Raw genomic sequence first — 20,403 nt, forward strand, 5'->3', positions numbered from 1 at the left:
TGGTGTGTAGATCATCAGGCACATAGATTGTAATAAGGCTGAAGAGTACAGGCTGCAACAATGGCCTCTCCTAGAAAGGGATGGGGGTTGGGAGGTGCTGGGACCACTGAGGTGGAGAGAGGAGCCCAGTTGCGGGTGGTAGAGGGGAGGGGAGTGCCTTTGTCTGTTTCCTACCATGAATTCTAGATTTGCACGAGGGAGTGCTTAGGACCAAGGGTAGAAGAAGGAAGGGGTTGCTGAGCTGAGGAGACTCCAGGGCCTACCCACGCTGTACTAATGTAAGCGATGGGTTTGAGGACCACACATCTAACCGCATCACCCCACGGAGCGCTGAGCTCCTATTTTGGATGTGTGGAGAGAATTCTTTACGAGGCCTCAAAGGTGCTCACTGATTTGGGTGGATCCCCGAGGACCTTCCGCCGGAGGGCCCAGCGGTGACCACAGTGTGTGAAAACATCAGCCCTGGCGACTGGGGAAAGATCCTGCAACGGGGAGTAGAGGCTCCTCCAGGCACCTTTTAAAAGGAGAGTTGGACCTTGGGGACTCAAGGTGGGACAGATGTCTCAGTATAAAAAGGATCCCCAGCAAAAGGATGGAAGTCCCTTCGAATTCTTTCCCAGATCCCCATGGCACGTAGAAAAGAGAAGTAAGGAGCATAAAAATACCTCGGTGGTGTGGGCTTGCCTGACAGTACGGGAAAGCGAGTCTCCTGGCAGGCAGCGTGTTGGGTTCCATTATACAAGAGGACTAGACTGTGTGTCAGGATAGAGATTTACATACATCTTTATATAAACGCATCTATATGTATACAGCCTCCGCCTAGAACAGCCGGGCTTGCTTCTTCAGTTCATTCCTCTTCCAGAGGGCTAGCCTCTCGAACTCTGAGATGGTCATGCCGAAGACTTGGTAGAACTCCTCCTGGGACAGGTGGCGCTGAACGGAGGGGAGGGAACACAGACGACAGCGTGAGGAAGCGCGGTGTGGGGACAGCAGCAGTCAGTCACTGTACCTTCACCTTGAGTGCCCTGCCTCTGGCCCAGCATTGGGCCGGGGAGGTTGTGTGGTATGGGCTGAGTGGATGGAGGTGTAGGTGTAGTTTCTCCTGGGAGGCCTCTTGGGGTGCGGTATTCTTGCTCTAGAAGCTTCCCTTGTCTCCATTTCAGGTGGGCGTTGACTTTACTACTTGTGCACCCTGGTTGATCTCACCATTACGCATCTGCGCCTCATGTATCTGAACATGTTACATGTGTTTACATGGTTAATGCTACCCAACACCCCTTTGGGGTAGAAAGAGGTACACCTAATAATTCAGGGTGTATTGCCTCATCTTAACAGGTTTACAAATGACCTAGCAGTCTGTGCCTCAGAAGAGTGAAAGGCATCATGGTTGTTATCTCTCTCCCCAGTGGAATGTCCTCTCTTTTCCCTTTTGAATGGAAACCAGTTTGTCGTATGACCGACCAAACATTGTTCTGTAGTTCTTGGCAGGTTCCTCTCCTGCCTTTCATTTTCTCTTCCTCTCTGTTCTCCGCAGTCTTGAAGGCTCATGTCAAAAGCCTTTAGACTTAGAAGTAGATGACGTTTAAAATATAGCAAAATATTAGGAATTGATAGATTTAGGTGAAGGGTAGGTGGGTGTTTGTTTTACCATTCATACCGCATTTCTAGAGGTCTGAGGATATTTAAAAGTGTGTAATTTAAAATCAAGTCTGAAGAAAGGAGTGAATCCATTCAAAGTGTGACGCCCAGCATGGAGTGGCAGAATGGCTACTCTAGTTAGAGTACAGAAACCCTTTGAGATGTATGCGCTTGGTCTGACCAGCTTCTGGGTGATTTTTATAATAACATTTATTTTAAAAGGAGACGTATGGCCAATCTTTGGGCTGCAAGCTTCCTGAACTCTCTGAGCATTTTATATCTCTAACTGGGTGTTGAACAACCAGTGAGAATTGTGCGCACAGCCACACAGCAATTAGCTAGTTTGTTGGCTTATTATCATGGTGAGCTAATACTTTAGCACGGTCTTTAGTTAGGTAGACATGGGTGTGTGGCTTTGGGCAAATGAGCAATCGTTCTAAGCCTCCTCAGTTTTCCTTTCTGGAAAAAAGGGCCATCCTAGTACCTACCTCACTGGCATAGCAAGAGTGAACTAGAACACAGAGTGCATGGGTGTGCCTGATGTGCACACTTACACCACTGTGTGTGTGTGTGTGTGTGTGTGGTGTGTGTGTGTGTGTGTGTGTGTGTGTGTGTGAGAGAGAGAGAGAGAGAGAGAGAGAGAGAGAGAGAGAGCACCTTCTGTGTATGTGTGAGCTTTTTGAGACGTGGACAAATTGATGACCCGATCCACTTCCTCCTTCTCTCCTCTTCTGTACTTATACCGTCCCAGGCATACTCACCTCCTGACATCTGCTATCCCAGGGGGTTCACCCCTGCAGTAAAGCCTCAGTACTGGCGTTCCCTCAGCCCAGAAAGTGCAAGCGCTAAGAGATCAGGGTCTCCATTTTGTTCATAGACACACAGAACAATACTTAGCGACCATAATGAATTTTTAAATTAAAAACTTCATTTGCTATTATTATTTTGTGTGTATGTGCATGGTGTGTGCTGTACATGTCACAGAGCATGTGAGAGGGCAAGACAACTTTGTGAACTACATTCTCTCCTTCCCCCTTTACATAGTTTCTAGGGATTGAACTAAGATTACCTGGCTGGCAGTTTTACTTGCTAAGCTATTTTGGCAGCCCTATAATAAAACTGTGATAAATATTTGCTGGATAAATGAATGTACTCTGAACTTCTTGAAGACACATCAGGGTTGAGAACTGGAGTAGTGGCTGGTCCAGTGTTTCTAATTCATTGTTACATTTTAGACATTCCCTGGGTGATTTAACCTGGATTACATGGATTGATCTGAGCTTCTTCCCAGGTTGATTTATCTGGTCTGAGCTTCCCCCCCTGTTGATTTATCTGGTCTGGGGCAAAAACCATGTTTGATGAATGTTCTCTGCTTGGGAAATGAGCTCACTGGGCCTGAACTTTGGGGACTGGAAATTCAGTGTCTTAAAGATGGTTCTTTTGGAATGGCTGGGAGCTGTCCTCTTCAGCACCAGCAGACACCTGAAGCTTCTTGTTAAGAAGGGAAAAAGTCACCCAAGGTTCTTGGGCTGCTAACCCAGCACACTAGGGCTGGGGACATTTACAGAGCTCCGTGTCCCACTTGCAACCCTCCCATCTGCTTCCACCCCTAGTGAGTTCCTCAGCACCAGAGCAAGGCTGGTCCCCATACCTTTCCAGCATACAAGTCTACCACTGTTTTGACCTTTCTCCTAAGCAGGACGCATTGTGCAGGACAGAGTCTTTCCCATAGAATGCTCAGGCTTAGGCAGAGGAAATGACACAAACAGGGGCTAGAGGTACGTGAACCATGGACCTCTTGAGTGCAGGCAAGGGGAGGCTGGAGGACTGGGCACGAGACCCATCCTAGGGAAGGACTTGAGAAGGATTTGGAAACTGTGATCTCTGATGCAAGGCCCTAAGAAGTAAGACAGCCACAGGATGGTAAGGACATTTGAGGAGAGTTAAAGGCACGAAGGACACGTCATGGGACAGGGCAACACATTTTCTGGACCAGAGGTAGCCTGGGGTGGGCACTCTATGCTAATTAAAATACCACCCAGTGCCATGCCCAGGACCCCATCTAGACTGTTTCAACTGCTCACGGATGCTTCTCCCCATGTCTGTCTAACCCACACCTACCTCTTCCTGCAAGTCTGTGTCAACCAAGCAGGACTTAGTGGCATTCTTTGAATAGCACCATAGTAATGTCTAGCTAGTACTTAACCTTAGCTGCCGAACTCTGCTTAGGGCTTGATGTATATCCTCATCTACTTCTCTTGGCTGCTTGAGGGAAGCCCTAGCAGGACATACTCATCAAGAACCAGCTTCAGCAGGTCATCACTCACCTGAAGTGCCCGCCCAGTGATGGCAGAAGCAGAATGGAGATTTGTAGCTTGGGACTTATTTATGCTTTCTCCCTCTAAGCAGAGCCGTCTGCCTCATACCTCACACCCATCCCATGACCTGACCCTGCTTTAGTACAGCCCTGAGTATGCAGGGAGCAAACCTAGTTGTTGTTCTGCAGACAGAACGTCAGCCCCCAGGTGAGAGACACCAGCAGCTGTGCACCGCAGACACCAACCAGACTGAAGAGGGAACAGCTCAGAATAGTGCAGCAGTCAGGCTGTGGAAGCTTAGCCCAAGTGTGCTTTTGCATCAACTTTCAACAGGTACTTAATTTACTCATTCCGTCCTGAGCTGGGCCAACTCTGGCAATTATGGGATCTCTTCGATACCCAAGGTCTTCCTCATGATCGTATAGCACCAGGGATGTTTAATGTATGCCCTGAAATGGCTCTGAGTGCAAACCTTCATACAACCCAATATATGCGATTCATTCAGCCTAATACAAAGCTGTAAACTTAAAACACCAGGAGATTTTCTCGTGATTTAAAAACTAAATAAAGAGGTTCCTGAGTGTGCACGTGATAGAAGACAAGGTTATGCTGCAATGTCAGACAGACATGACTGTACACACCTCTAAGCGAGTTCGGTCCACATCCTTTGGCAGCCGGTTCCTTCCTCTTGTGGTCACCAGCAGCAGCTCATATGGGTAGATCTAAGGAGAAAGGGGGGCATATCTAGCTTGGTTGAGGTGGGTGAGTTTGTCTTTTCCTGCAGCAGCTTGTGACTGGGCTGCTTCTTCTATTCACTAAGGTCAGATATTTAATCAGGAGCAAGGGCTGGCTCTGCCCTCCTTGGGTTGGCATGGTCCCCAGAGTGCAATAGTATTGCTAAAGATAAGCTTGGTGGTGGCATTTGACATTAATGTGGCCCCAAGGCCTTTGGAATGTAAATGTCTAATAGTTGGTAACTGTTAAGCTATCCGGGTGGTGCCTGTGGTGTCCCAGGATCCTTAGGGGCAGCAGAAGGGTTAGAGGAGACCTAGGGAGGATTCAGGGACAGTGGGCCAAGGAGAGACCATGTTAGTTCTGACAGGTCCTTCATCTATGCCTCGTCCTTGCATAGATGGTGTTGTCATCCTCTTGCTGCTCCCCAAGGTAGAGCTTCCCCGAATCCTGGAGACCCCCAGGGTCTATGTGTTCTTTACCTTGTACTCTGCAAAGAGAAAAGAGACACGCGCCAACTAGAACCCACCTCCGGGCTGTAAGTCACTATGCTGGCCTCTGTCTCAGTGTCTCAGGGGGCTGGCTTCCACACAGTGACTGCTCTAAGCTCTGAGAATCTGGGTCTTCCTGAGTTCACTGTGGAGGGCGGTATGAGCATGAGGTGGGGGCTGGCTGTTGCTGAGATGGCTTTATGAGGAAAGTAGCTTGTGAGCTATGCATAGTAGGAAGAAGACTCTGAGATGATGGAGCCTGGGGAAGTGATCTCCATCATCTAGGGGGCCTTGGAGGCTGGGATATGACCCCGCTAAACCGGGGTCTACTCTGAGCGGCCATTGGAGCCTGGCATGAGATCTTTCCTGGCAGAGAGCACAGATCTCATGGAGAATTTTCTGGGAAAAGTGTATAGTTGGCTCTGATGGTCTCCCTCTACCGTGTCTGACTGGAACCTTTAGTGCAGAGTAATCAGCACTTTCAGATGCTCTGAGAGCCTGGGTTGGACAGATGGCCTGGAAAACACCCAAGGTCCAGGATGCAAGAGGATGTGGGAAGGGTAGGGAGAGAGTGGAAGTGGGAACTCAGGGTTTGGACAGAGCCCATCCCCACCCCACCCCCACCCTCCATCCCCTGCTACAGAACCGGTAGCAATGGTTTGCAGGTCAAGCAACAGTTAGGAGCACTCCATCCGGAGTTGCTGGGAAGTCCCGGGAGGGCCTGGCCCTGCAGCTCCAGCCAGCACTGCTCACCTCGCATGCCCCAGTTGACTGCGTTCATGCTGTCGTAGTGGAAGAGGTCGGCACTGGGTGTCTGTAGGGAAATAGAGCCAGGCTGGCTTGAGAAGCTCACCTCTGCTTCCCAGAAGCACTTGCCTACCTCCAGAATATGGAACAGGGTCAAGGCAGGGGACTCTTTCTGTTAGCATCAGTGTCAGCTTAGGGAAATGTGACTCTCTGTTCTTCTTGCAATGTTGTCCCAGGACACAGCAGACAACCAGTATGGATCCACTTATTAGTGGAATGATCCTTTTGTACAAGATCTTCCCTGACAGAGAGCCCTAACGGCAACTGTAAGTCACCCCTTCCTCGAACCAGTTCAACTTTTTTCTTTTCTCATAACACCATCTTTCAACTTTATATATAACTGGATTTATTTCTCATTATTAATACTTTGTTTTCCCCTACAAGAATCTAAACTTTGGGAGAGATGGCTCAGCCATTAAAGGCTAGACTTACAACCCAAAAAAGTAAACTCTGAAGAGACAGAATATTAAAAAAAGTGTTTGACATGTATGTATGTATGTATGTATGTATGTATGTATGTATGTATATATGTGCACCGTGTGTGTGTGTGTGTGTGTGTGTGTGTGTGTGTGTGTGTGTGTATCTTGTGGCTGTGGAGGCTAGAAGGGGTCTTTGGATTCCCTGGAACTGCAGTTATAGGCATTTGTGAGTGACAATGTAGGTAATAGGAACCAAATCCAGGTTCTTTGCAAGAGCAGCCAGTGTTCTTAACCCCTGAGCCATCTCTCCATGCCCTGGGCAGGGGTCTTTTGTTCTGGTCATTTACAGGTCCTAAGCACTCAGAGCAGCAGAACCTGGCAGCGGAACAGGCCTTCCGTAAATGTGTGGAATGAATGAATGTGTGCTGGAGTGCACGGAAGACAGGCATCTCCACAGGCCAGGGCCATAAATACCAAAAATTCTCTCCACTAGAGCTTCTTGTGTGTCCCATTCTAAGATGGTTTCCTCGGGGAGCTATGGCTTCCACTCCTGGTCCTCTTGCAGGACCTACTCTACACAAGACACAGAAGGATCCCACTAAAAATCCAAGTTGGGTTCAGAGGGCACATTTCCGAGCACCCTCTGAAATTCCTCCCTGGGGTTGTAGCTTCTAAGGACACTCCTATGTGGCTTCATGCCCACTCTTTCTATTCTGGTCATGTGACTTGGGACTATGGCTCTCTTCTGGAACAGAAGACACTTAGTCATGTGCTTCTTGGCAGGCCTTCAGATGCTGAGCCCTCCTACCACGCCCAGGCCTTCATTTAAATTTACTGCTGTCTCATCATCACTATCCCCATGTTTATATCCCAAGATTTTCCATCTTGGCACTTCTGGCCACCTGGCTGTTCCATTTTCTTATTTTCTGTCCATCTTCTTTTTTTTTTTCTTTTCTTTTTTTAGGAGCTGGGACCGAACCCAGGGCCTTGTGCTTGCTAGGCAAGTGCTCTACTACTGAGCTAAATCCCCAACCCCCTCTGTCCATCTTCTAACAGGGACTGTGAATGTCACAGGAAAAGCGACTCCATTCACTCTAGGATCCTCAGAACCTGGAGCAGTGCCTGGCGCTTAGTAGGTGCTTAAAAATCAATAGTGTCACACTGTCCCTGTCCCCATCACTTGTTCAGGTTTACAGCAACATTTCCCCCTCCCTTTCCAGCCACTGAACTAGCTCTGAACTGATTACACGGATATGAGCTGCTGAAAGGTGGGGTGTAGAAGGTTTGAATCCCAGCATGGCCACTCATTAGGTGTGAGAACCTGGGCTTGTACCTCCCATCTTTTTGCCTTTATTGCCCCACCCACAAAATGGGTTTCACATTAGTGACTGCCTTGCCTGAGGTGTGAAGGTAGTCGGTGCTGGTAAAGCCAGCAAGGAACAGAATTCTGTCCTAGCTTTCTACTGGGCAGCCCAAAGGGGAGAGGAAGTTATCATCACTTTCATCAACACCAACGCCACTCTAAGGCCTCTCCTAAGTCCTACCCAGGTTGTCACTAGGGTTAGAGAGTTAGCATCTGAGGGAGAGGCTCCCAGCACAGCCCTCTTACCCTGTGCAGCCCATTTCTCCTGTAGGCAGGCAGTGAGGCAGACTTGGAGATGAGAGGGTCTGAAAAAGAGGCAGAACAACTGTCAGGATCCCCAAGCCAACGCTACTCTCCCTGGGGTGGTCCGGCCATTATTAACCTCAACCTAGTGGGAAGCAGGGTGGGAGTCAGGGGATACACAGTCCTGAAATTTTCCAGATTGTCTTGGGGAACCCGGCTCCTGCAGAATTCTAGGCCCACCAGAAGCTCCTACTCACACACTCTGGCCTTGACGTATACTCATCTATCCTCTTAGAATAGATGCCTGTGTTTTGGCTACAGGCCTTGGAATTGGAGTTAAGTTCAGAACCAGGCAGGCTCCTAGGTGGGTATAAGACCCGTGTGCTCTTTCCTTCTCTTTGGGAGAACCCCAAGTGGAGACCCGCAGTCTGACAGTGGATAAACCGTCTTGACAGGTGGACTAACTCATGCTCGGATTCGGTCAATAGAGCCACGGGGAGCTGCAACTGCCTGGGCTCTGTCCTCACAAGACACAGGGGCTTTATGGTCGGGCAGGCAAACATACCACTGTCAGCCAGGTAGTGTGAACGGGGGGCTGCAAGAGAGAAAATTCAGGTCAGTGCTCGTGGGTGTAAACTGGCAAGGTGGAAACATTGATCACTTACAAAGAGACATGGCTTCACGCTCAGACACTGGCTGATGGGAAGGAGGGGCTTCAATCAGGGTCATTTCCAATTAGGTCAGTTTCTTACTGCCGAATTTAAATACCACATTCCTTCCCCCTCTCTGCATGGAACATATGCTCTGGGATATCCGTTGCATAGATGTAGCTGGGATACATATATATGTTTGTATGTATGTATGTATGTATGTATGTATGTATGTATGAACGTATGACTTTATATGTGTATTTATGTATTGTGCTGGTGATGGAGGGCAGGGCCTCACACATGCCAGGCACATTCCTTTCTACTAAGTTACATCCCTAGTCAACAGGTGTATTTGACACACACATGTCTCGGTGCCCTGAATTACAGAGCTTTCTGCCTGCATGTAAGCCTGCAGGCCAGAAGGGGGCACCAGATCCCACTCTAGATGGTTGTGAGCCACCATGTGGTTGCTGGGAATTGAAATCAGGACCTCTGGATGAGCAGACAGTGCTCTTAACCTCTGAGCCATCTCTCCAGCCCAAGGCACTTTTTTTTTTTATTAGTGATTGATAAGGGAGGGTCCAGCTCATTGTGAGTGGTGTCATCCCTGTGTCCATTGTGAGTTGGTGGTCCTGGGTCTATAAGAAAGTTATGAAGAGCAAGCCATTAAGTAGCACCTCTCCACGCCTCTACCCCAACTCTTGCCTCCAAGTTCCTTCCCTGCTTGAGTGCCTGTCCTGACTTCCTGCAGTGATGGACTATGATGTTGACATATAAGCCAAATGCACCCTTTCCTCCCACCTTGCTTTTGGTCATGGTGTTTCGTCACAGCCACAGTAACCATAACTAAGACGGCATGACATAATATAGTAAGATACTTAGCACAGTGGTGGGGGAGAGCCCACCTCAGTGGTTAAGAGCCTGTACTGCTATTGTAGAAGACCCAAGTTCAATTCCCAGCACCTACCTTGGGGTCCTCACAAGTAACTATAATTCCAGATCCAGGGGATCCAATACCTCTGCCCTTCATGAGTACCTACCCTTGTGTGTGTGTGTGTGTGTGTGTGTGTGTGTGTGTGTGTGTGTTTGTGTGTATGCCTGTATGTGAATTTGCAAAATCTTAAAGAATGATATTTAGCACAGTCCCTAACCCATACTTAACACTCTTTTTCACCATCCCTCTCCATCTTCAGTCTCACCAAAATCAAGGGTTAGCAAGGGGAAGAAGGGAAAGATCATGGCCTTAGGTTTCCTCCAACTTAGGTCTGACCCTAACTTAGTCACATAATGGCTTTCTGGCCATGGGCAAGTGGTCTATTGTTACTTCTCTCATCTGTGAAATGAGTGATGATAACTTTTCTACACTATGTAGATGGTCAGGACCAACAGTGATGTCTGCCAAGGCCAGGAGCACAGAACTATAGCCAACAATGCCTTCTCTCACTCAGAAAGCAGTGGCTGGAGACACAACTTCCTAGTAGGACTGAACTCCATGGGGGTGAGAGGAGACAGACAGAGCAGGTGTGCCTTTCCAGGAACAGTAAGGAGCTCTGCGAGAGTTTCAAGTTGGGGCGCTTGAGACATAGTTCCTACTTGCTTACTTCTAAGTGATGGGAGGCTCAGCACCTCAGAAAAGAGGCCCTGTATTTTATATTTAATGAAATCTTAGGCTCCACAATTCTCCCAAGAGGAGAACTTAGTAGAACATGGATTCATTTGGCGCCCCAGTCTGTGGTTCAAACCCAGGAGAGGCCCAGAAGGATGAACAGAGAGTCAGGAAAGTGAGGGAGCTTGGGGCTACCGTCAGAGCCAGTCTCTTCTGATCCCTTCATTAGCTCAAGGAGAGATGGCTCAATGGTGAAGAGCACTGACTGCTCTTCCAGAGGTCCTGAGTTCAAATCCCAGCAACCACATGGTGGCTCACAATCATCTGTAATAAAATCTGATTCCTTCTTCTGGTGTCTGAAGACAGCTACAGTGTACTTATAGTAAACAAACAAACAAACAAGCAAATCTTTAAAGATTGATTCTGGGTGCTGGCTATGTTCCAATACAATTACAGCAAGAGGCCCACTAGAGGGAGATCCATTTCTAATAATCAGTGATCTTGGGCTTCTGTGCCCCAGAGTGGGGCTGGTACAAAGCAAGTAGCCAAGAGAGCCATGACAGAGAAGTGCTTACAGCCATTGAAGGACATCTCATAGCCAGTGGTGTGCAGGGCCTCCCGACTGCTGGTGGAGCTCCGCGGAGGGGTCCAAGGATCCGCATAGGAGCTTGATCGTGCCTTCATTTCTTCCTTCAGAATCAGCCGGCCAATTCCACTCTGGAGCTGGGGGGGTGAGGGGGCATGAAGTCAGGAGTAGGCAATGGGGCAGGATCAGGCATGACAGGAGCCTCTGCTGACCTTTCCCAAACTCTCCCTCCTTGCAGTGGTCATGTTTTCCTCTGTGAGTCCATCTCTGTTTCCTAAGTAGTCCTGAGGGCTGGGTGAAGGCTCTGGAGGTGGGTCCCCCTAAGGGTCTAACTAGTGACCGGATCAACCTGTCCTGCCTACAGTTGCTGGTTCAATGATGTGCACCCACCTCCCTATTTCACTTGAAATGAAATGTCGTACGATCTGAATGTTAATGATTCTGAAGTTCTGTCATTGCTCAGTAGCTACAGGGCATTTGTTCTAGGAATTCTCCCCAACTCCAGCGGTCCAAGATCCTCAGACACTTAGGCTGTCTCTGATAGACGATGGCGGTGCGGTATTTGTGTATAGCCTAAGCATCTCTTCCTGCACGCTGGAGCTTGGGTCACCTCTCACGAGCTGACTAGCCCAACAGAGACACCACGTGACAGTTCTTATGCTGTCTTGTCTGAGGAGTCAGGGTAAGAAAAGCAGCACAGACACACTCTTTAACAACACACTTTTCAGGCTGTCGTTGTTTGAACCCAGTGTGAACGATAACAATGACGTTTAGCAAATTTATAATGCTGTGTAAAATCCGCCTCCATTTCATTCAAACAAACATGGGGGCTCTCAGGTCTTATTGCTCTTATTGTGCTTTCAAGGGTCAGTCTTTTGGAGGGGTTTATCAGCACTCCATTTGTGTGTGTGTATACATGTTTGCAATATGTGTGCACACGAATGTTTGTGTATGTGTGTGCACATGTGCATGTGTAAAGGTCAGAAGTCAACATTGGGTCTCTTCCTGTGACAGTTTGTATATGCTTGGCCCAGGGAGTGGCACTATTTGGAGGTGTGGCCTTGTTGGAGTAGGTGTGTCACTGTGGGCGTGGGCTTAAGACCCTAATCCTAGCTGCCTGGAAGTGAGTACTCTGCTAGCAACCACCATGCCTGCCTGGATGCTGTCACGCTCCTGCCTTGATGATAATGGACTGAACCTCTGAACCTGTAAGCCAGCCCCAATTGAATGTTGTCCTTGTAAGAGTTGCCTTGGTCATGGCGTCTGTTCACAGCAGTGAAACCCTAACTAAGACACTCCCTCAGTCGCTTTCTGCCTTATTTACTTTTATTTCTTGAGACAGGGTCTTTCACTGACATTTACTGATTCAGCTCGACTGGGTGGTCAGAGAATTCCAGGAACCCATCTGTTTCTGTCCCCCCTGCCACCAGCACTGCGGCTATAAATGTGCACTGCTATGCATGGCTTTTACATGGGTGCTGGGGATCTGAACTCAGGTTCTCATGATAAACTTTGCTGGGTGAGAATTTTCTTTCATCCTCCCTGTCTTTTAATGGCTAATTAAGAGCAGACTGTGTGGCTATACCACACTGCGCGCATCTGTTTGGGAACTGATGCGTATTTGGGTTGTTCCCACTCTGGGCTATTGTGATAAACACTGATATGAACATATATTTGCTTGGATGCTTGTTTTCATATCCATCCATCCATCCATCCATCCATCCATCCATCCATCCATCCATCCATCCATCCATTCATCCATCCATCCAAATAGGATTACTGCGTGGGTCCTATGGTGATTTTATGTTTAACTTTTTGAGGAACTGTGAATCTGTTTTCTACAGTGGCTAGGCCACTCCGCACTCCCACCAGCAATGAAGGATACTGTGATCTGCTTCCCACACATGCAAACAACCATTTTGAACATGAAGCCAATGCAGAGGCAAACACCACAAATCAAGAGTGATTTTCGATCTTTCTAAGAGTACTTTCCTTTGGAGCAGCTGCAGTGTCGTCATAACTGAAGCTAATCTTGCTACCGGACTCTTCAGTTAGGTACAACTAACCATGCATCTCTTCTAGGGTGAGTTTGATTTTGATTTCTGTCATTTGCAAATGAAAAAAAAGAACCCAAGTATTTTCATTCATTCGTAGTCAGCTCACCTTGTGCATACTGCGGTCAAAATCGTCTTCCTCTCCTCCAGATGAGAACCTTCTGGCTCTGGGCACTGTCAAAGGACAGGGGAGATTAACTCCAGCCAGCATGTGCTTTCTGCTCAGCCCTCTGGCTCCCTCCCTCCATCCCCCAGTTTCTGTGGGCTCCTCACTGCTGCTGTTGTAGCGGACGGTCTCTGTCTATTCTGCTTATGGCTGCTTCTGTGTCATACTCTTTCTCTGAATGGAGGTTTCTTAGAAGGTAATGAAGTCACCCCTGGGGTTCTGTAAAGCCTTGTATAGATAGGAGAGTCAATTAGTAAAGCCCAATGTTGAATTAGCGTAGATATTGATGAAAATTCCTCCACACCATAGAAAGAAACATTTTGGGCTGTGAGGTATGGTGTGGTATCTAGAGGATTTATGCCTTTTATCTTTAGACCCTAGGTCTCCTTCCCAAGGACAGGAACCTGGCATTTTGTTCCCTAGTACATCCCTAGGATCTGGGGCTGGCATCTAACACCTGCTGTGGAAGCAGCAAGAATCTCATATCTTCTCCCAGCATTCCCAATGAAATGGCTGTGGGAAGGAGTGGGTGACCATCGCTGACACAGATGGCAGGGCTCTGCCCTTTGGCCCTATGATGATACTACCTTTGGGGGACCCATGGTAGGTCCAATAGTCAGACTCTGAAGCATAGTAGGGGTCTGGTGAGTAGGCTGGGCTGTACTTGGAGGCCTGGCTGATGTCTTCACTCGTCTTGCTCTTGGTTGCTGTGGACAAATCACCTGTGAAGGACCCAAGGACAGCACTTTAAGAAGATAGAGTCACGGCTCTGACCATGCACTCTCTGTCATGCTCCAGCCCCAGAAGGCAAGGCTACTTAAGGTTAGAGGTCTCTGGAGGGAGAGCCTGGGGCATGAAACAGGAGCCAGAGAAGCCCTTGGTGAACCCCCCACCCTCCGTTTTACATTTGAGGGAAGAAAAAGGACCCGATCAAGACCACCCACCCACCCAGCCGGTTTGTTAACAGGATTGACTAGACTTTGGGCTTCTTCTAGCACATTCCGTGGGATGCGATGGTATACATTAAAACGATATCCTTGAAGAACAAAACAAAACAAAGAACCCTGAAGTTTCCAGATGAATCTTGCCCTTCCTTCCTGACATCTTTGAAGTCTGCTTTGTCATGGCTTTGAACCACACTGAGGGAGGAGTTGCCAGACAGGGCTAAGGCGCTGGCGGAGTTAGCTCAGCTGTCTCCGTGTCCTATTTGAGGAGGCTGTGTGTCTTGACGGAAGGGGTGCTGAACGGGGAGTGAGGAACACAGAGCTCTGGTCGCAGCTCTGCCGCTTGATTTGAGTTCAGTCCTGGGCAAATCCCGGCCTTCCCGGCCTCGGGTTCCTTATGGCTAAGTCTGAGGACTGTGTTAGCTCATGCTCTACCTGACTTCATGCTTCCACCTGAAGTAATCCAAACACAGCAGGCTCGCAGCTCACTACGGGGCCCCTGTTCCACCAGCTCTGAAAACCGAAGAGGCCTGTTTAAATGCAGGTTCTGAGGTGGTGCAGATCTGTAATCCCATCAGTCAAGAGGCTTGTAGAGAACAACTAGGAGTTCAAGACCAACCTGGGACTGTACAGTGAGTTTACGGCAAGCCTCTCCTCCCCTCCTCTTCAAGACAGGGTTTCTTGTGTAGCCTTGGCTGCCCTGGAGCTTATTCTGTAGACCAGGCTGGCCTTGACCTCACAGAGATTCGCTTGATTCTCTTAGCAAGAGTTGTCTTCACCCTCAACCCTAAAAAAATTACTCAGCTCTTCAGCGCCCAGAGCCAGTACTGACTCTCGTCCTGCCCCTTCTACCGTCTGATTAGCTGAGTCCACAGTACAGGTTATTTCTACCATCTCCAAGCTTGAATCCAAGCCTGTGGTTTCCTCCGTTGTCCGTTGTCCAACCAGAACAGTGAGCAATTGAGGGCACCACCCAGGGTAGCAGCTGCCGTCTGCCTCACCAAAGGGAAAGTTTTGCTTATTCACCAGAGCTTAATGAACGCTCTGTAGTAAGGAACAGGTGGTCCCAGCATCATGGGTAAAGCAGCTAAGAGACGATCTCTGGGCTGTGATCTCAGCATTTCTACGTTTAAGGGGTCTGGGTCAGGGAGGAAGCTGGCGAATCTGCCCTTTTAAAATTAGTTTCTAATAAATGAATTAACGAGGGGCCAGGGAAGGAGGGTGCTTATGTAGCATGCACAAGGCCCCCAGGTTTGATCTCCAGCACCAGGGAAACAAAATGCGAAAGGAGAAAACGGTTTCCTGCTCCTTTCTCATCTATGAGCTTCCGTCTGCACTCAGAGAAGCAGGAGGAAAACCTTAAAGCAGAGGCCTTGAACTCAGTACAGGGATCCACGCATCTCACACAATTCTAATGAGCGATTTGAATTGCTGGCATTCTGAGTGCAGCTCTCATAGGAGTTCAGGCATTTCCCAGGCATTGCTCTGATCATGGTATTTAGAGCAGCAAAGAGCAGGCAAGGTTGGGGAGGTGGTAAGAAAAGATTTCAGGGACATCAATACTTTTTTGCTCTTTTGACATGACATTGACACCCAAAGTCACCCTGAGTGATTGGGGGTGGGGTAGCAAGAAGGATGATGGTGTGGTCTTGCATCACCTCCTTCCTGGGAACCATCTGCATTGTTGGTTACCACCCCCTCCCCCCTCATTGTTTGGCCAAGCTCTCTCTGCCTCTGACCATACCATGCCGTTTGTAGATCGGGGGTTTTCGGTAGATGTTACTTTCTCCAGCTGCCAGAGACCAGGAAGGGACAGTGGGGAGGAGAGAGAGAGACAGGGGAGGAGACAGCACTTGGTCAGTTGATCTGAGAAGAGAGAGCCAGTCAGCAACTTTTTCCAACGGGCCACCATCTTTCTTTCCCCTGCCAGACTTCCTAGTCTCTTCCGCTGCTCACACCAGACAGGTTCCCGGTATAGCAGGGGAGAGGGCAGATGCATACAAATGGTACCAAGGAAGGGGAGGTGGGCATGCAAGAGAGAGGGAATGCTAAGCAGGCCAGGTGCTGGAAGTGCTCGACGCTTCTGCCCCTAGTGGCCACGCCTCGCCTCACTCCATGCAAAAGTCCTCTGGAAGCTGCAGGGTTTGGTTTAGCCTTGTCTACATTAAGCCTCCCTCAGAGACATGCTGGGCCCCTCAGGAGCCACGGGGAATGGTGGGTAGGGAATAGAAATAGGATCAACAATCGAGGGGCAAGTGAGGAGGGGTTGCACAGCTGGAAAACGGTCTAGACCTGGCTCTAATCATAATGCTGGTAGTTAGTTAGTTAGTGTTAGTTAGTTAGTTAGTTAGTTAGTTAGTTAGTTTTTTTGGTCAACTTGATGCAAGACAGCATCCTCAGGGAAGAGGGAAATTCAGCTGAGACTCTGACTCCATGCGGGGACTTTCTCTTGATTAATGATTGATGTTGGAGGACCCAGTCCACTGTAGGCAGTGCAATCACTGGGCATGTGATGCTGTGGTATGTATGTGTGTATGTATGTATATATGTATGTATGTATGTATGTATGTATGTATGCATGCATATATAAATAAAGTAAGTTAGGTGAGCAGTGACAGCAGGTTAGTAAACAGTGTTCTTCCACAGTCTCTGCTTCAGCTCCTGCCACTAGGTTTCTGCCCTGAGCTCCTGCCTTGGTTTTCCCCAGTGATTGACTATAACCTGTAAGTGAAATAACCCTTTTTCTCCCTACTTGCTTTTGGCCATTTTTTTAATGACAGCAGTAGAAAGCAAACATGAACATCCACGGTGTGATTTCCTACCAGGCCATGTAGCCTCTGGCTTCCTCTCACCTCCGCTAAGTATGCTGACTTTATTTCTGCTGCTCCCATTTCTTGGCTGTGGGACTGTCACAGCACTAATGTTGATGCCCTCTCCTCCAAAAGTCTTTTTCCTGTCTACCGCACCAACACAACCTCCCCTACTCCAGCCATTTCTCCACAGCGCTCTGGCTTTCCCCCCTTTCTGTCTGTAGTGGCTATTATCACCTTCTACTTCCTTTTCACTTTTACGGTCTTTTTAAAGATTCACCATTGCTATCCACACACCGCGAGTCTCACACTAACACCTGAACTAAGTGGGTGGATGGCTCTCTCCGCACATTTAACTGTCCTCACTACGAAGGTGAGATCTGGGCTGGAGCAAGCCCAGCTGAAGCTTCAGGGTCCAGAATACTACCTACCTACCCAGAAAAGCCAAGGGATGGGCCCCAGACCACCAGATGACAAACAGTGGGGTCAGGATTCAAGCCAAAATACCCGAGGCAAGCACCCTTCACCAGTTTGCCGTTACTCTGTCCATCAGTCACATAAAGGACCAACGCTTGGGCATTTCATGTGAGCTTCCTGAGCCCTTTCTTCCCTAGTCCTTCCTAACGGTCATGATCAAAGCTGGTTGTATGGAGAGAATAAACCAAAGCCCATAGGCATGCTGGGGCTGGAAGGTGTGGGTGATCGGTTAGGATGGGTCCCCAGGAACAGACTTCTCAATGCCTGTGTCACATCAAGCCAGTGGCTCAGGCATCTGGCACCCCCATGGAGCATGCACTCATGGGGAGAAGGGAGAGCTGGCAGCGCCTACCTGGGATATGAAAGTGCTTAGGAGCCTGGTAAGAGGTCGGAGTGGAGGACCTCACATCTAACTGGCTATGGTACGGAGAGCTCCGGCCACTCTCAGGCCCTGGAGCGTGCGGGCAGTGGTCCCCAGAGAGAATAGAAGCATAGAGAAAACAGGCATTAGACATGGTAGCATTGAAGGAAGCACTGAAGGAAGCAGCGTGGGTGGCAGCCGGCTGCGGTGGCAGGGGTGGGCAGGGCTGGGTGCCCCAGTGTGCTCGGTTCCAGAGTGGAAGCAGCCTGTGCTTTCATGCACCATGTGGGTGAAACAAGCTTGACCTTTCCCCTCATTTGACCCCCAAGTCTGACTCTGCCAAGAAGATATCTATTTGTGTAGCCTCCCGCCCCACGTTGCTCAGGCTCCTCCCTCTGTTTCCCCCTTTCTCCAAGTCAAAAACTTGCTCCTTCCCTTCCTTCAGGGTGGCCACACATACTTTAACTGGCTGGGGCCCTCAGGTGAAGACCAGACTCCGGCCATGATGAGTCACGTTTCTTCCTGTGGATACACAGGCTGAAGGATGAGACAGAGGACTGACTCTTCCTCTAACCACCGTCCCTGGGCTGCCTGACATGCCCTCTCCTGGCAGTTCTCTACCCACATTCCTGCTGCTTCTCGGCACCACAAACCCATCTGAGGGACTCAGTAGGGCTCACTAGTCACCCGAGTGGCCACAGGCTTCGGAAAGTGTCTATTGGCCCTGCAGCCCACAGACGCTGAGTGGCCACATTGCCGTGACTCTTCATCTCCCTCTGGGGCTTCCCGTGCCTTACCTGAGCGGTAGTAATGATGAGGTGAGCGGGAGAAGGTGGGAGACATGCCTTGCTGACTGTAGGTGGGGGAATCGATGTATCCCGGGCTGGAGGCCCGTCTCTGCCGGAGGTCCAAGTTCTCATAGATGTCCTGGGGAAGGAGGCAAGACTATGAGCAACAGCCATGGTGCAAGACTTTTTTTTTTTCCAGTTAGGTGCTATGGAATCTGAAATTCTAGGGATTCAGGCTTGAGTCACACATACAACCTGAGGAGGATGGGAGTGAGTTCTTAGGCCTCATTCACCACTCACAGCCCGTGGCTAGAACCCACACAGGCAGTTCCTGGAGTCTAAGGATTCCAGAGGCCCAGACGAGTCTGGGGTTCTTTCCTAGCCACTTCCACCCTTCATGCCATTGCTTGGTTGGGGGATACATTTTGGATTGGGACCACGTCCTGTAGTGCAGGGGGAGTTGTGACCAGGAAGTTGTGATATATCCTTTAATGTATCAGACGAATTACCTGGGAGTAAGGAGATAATGTTCCCAGTGACTTTAGAAGCGAAGAATTTGAAGGCAGCCATGGAGGGAGCAAAGGGAGAGAGAAGCAGGCAAGAGGAAGGGAGAGAACATGGTTACATTGTAAGACAGTTAAATGGTGGTAAGGGGAGAGCCTGCAGCTGCCCGTCTGGAGGGGACCCTAGCCAGACAACATTTCACTTAGAACTCTAGAATATCAGAACCGCTGGAATGTGGTAGGAAATATTGTGACTATGACTCCCCTTTCAAATATGAGGGCTCAGGGCCAGGCTAGGGTTCTCAGGAAATGGCTAGTCTTGTGAGCTCAAAGCTACGTTCTCAGCCCTCACCTGTCTTTCTCCTGGCTCACATCTCTTTTGTGGGTCATGAAGACAAAGCCCAGGGCACAGTATCCAAATTTAGGGCTAAGGGAGGACCAGGCCACTGCTGTAAATGGGAAGGCTGGCATGGGTGAGCTGCAGAGCAAGCTGAAGAAGGCTCAGCCCGCTGAGCCAGGCTCCTGATTTCAGCTGCGACCAGAGTCATGTGGGAACACCTACCCAACGTGGACCAGATTCTTAATGTCTAAGACAAGTAAGAAATGTAGCGTCTTAGGCGAAATCTAACATTTACATGCCAACAGCTAATTTACGTTTCTGAATGATTCTCTGTGAGTGAACCAAAACCATCTGGGACTTGGCTCTGGCCCAAGGGCCCTGGCCTCTAGTTTCAGAATTAGAGACTGCAACTACTTGAGTCTCTTTTCCAGGTCCATTTTAGGAGCCAGAGCTTAGATTCTCAGTACTGGACTCTTCAACCAAATGGAACTCAACCCCCATTAGTTGCGCTGTTGCTGCCCAAGAATACCAGCCAATGAGTGGTGGGGTTGAAAAAGGTACCTGGAAGACCGCACCTCAGGCTAGGATGCTGTTGCCCATTGTTATAGTTCAAGGGCCTCGTAAGGGGTGAAAAACCTCTTGGAGCATGACTGGTGAGGACCTATTCTGTGACAGCTATTCTGCCTTTTCCATAGGACGCTCTCTTTTCTAAGTAGCCATAGAATGGATTCTAAATCTACCCGATGCTGCATTTTTATAAATGTGTGTCCTGTTCTGAGCACAAGGTTTTGTTTTGTTTTGTTTTGTTTTGTTTTTTTTTTTTTTTGATTCTTTTTTTCGGAGCTGGGGACTGAACCCAGGGCCTTGTGCTTCCTAGGTAAGCGCTCTACCACTGAGCTAAATCCCCAGCCCCTGAGCACAAGGTTTTAAGTAAGGTTTAAAATATGGACAGAAATACCTAACCAGAGTTTAGGAACTTCACTGCCTTTTGAGCCTGGTATAGTATCAGAGACATGGGCTTGAGTACCAGCAAGATTTCTCTACTGTAAGAAAGGCAGCAGCTCGAGCAATGAATAGTTCTAGGCTCTTGGCTTGTATGCTGGCTCA

The 20,403-nt window shown here is 49.0% G+C and overlaps 1 protein-coding gene across 9 annotated transcripts in view; it reads right to left on the minus strand.

The window, feature by feature from the left end:
- Positions 1–402: 402 nt before the first annotated feature.
- Positions 403–20,403, minus strand: part of Ablim3 (actin binding LIM protein family, member 3) — a 119,020-nt gene continuing 99,019 nt past the window's right edge. For 2 of the 9 annotated variants that reach the window (XM_063277351.1, XM_063277347.1), the window contains 11 exons: positions 18,463–18,592; positions 17,657–17,755; positions 15,762–15,809; positions 13,661–13,795; positions 13,017–13,081; positions 10,843–10,990; positions 8,577–8,606; positions 8,015–8,073; positions 5,933–5,993; positions 4,598–5,178; positions 766–933 (listed from right to left, as the gene is read on the minus strand). In XM_063277351.1, coding sequence (XP_063133421.1) covers positions 5,156–5,178; positions 5,933–5,993; positions 8,015–8,073; positions 8,577–8,606; positions 10,843–10,990; positions 13,017–13,081; positions 13,661–13,795; positions 15,762–15,809; positions 17,657–17,755; positions 18,463–18,592 — 798 coding nt within the window. In that variant the 3' untranslated portion in view covers positions 766–933; positions 4,598–5,155. Of the gene's footprint in view, positions 934–4,597; positions 5,179–5,932; positions 5,994–8,014; positions 8,074–8,576; positions 8,607–10,842; positions 10,991–13,016; positions 13,082–13,660; positions 13,796–15,761; positions 15,810–17,656; positions 17,756–18,462; positions 18,593–18,962; positions 18,993–20,403 lie in introns of all 9 variants that reach the window. The other 7 variants (NM_001191698.1, XM_063277346.1, XM_063277349.1 and 4 more) reach the window with 7 other exon arrangements.

The sequence above is a fragment of the Rattus norvegicus genome, chromosome 18 (assembly GCF_036323735.1).
Source record: "Rattus norvegicus strain BN/NHsdMcwi chromosome 18, GRCr8, whole genome shotgun sequence".
NCBI classification, from domain to species: domain Eukaryota; kingdom Metazoa; phylum Chordata; class Mammalia; order Rodentia; family Muridae; genus Rattus; species Rattus norvegicus.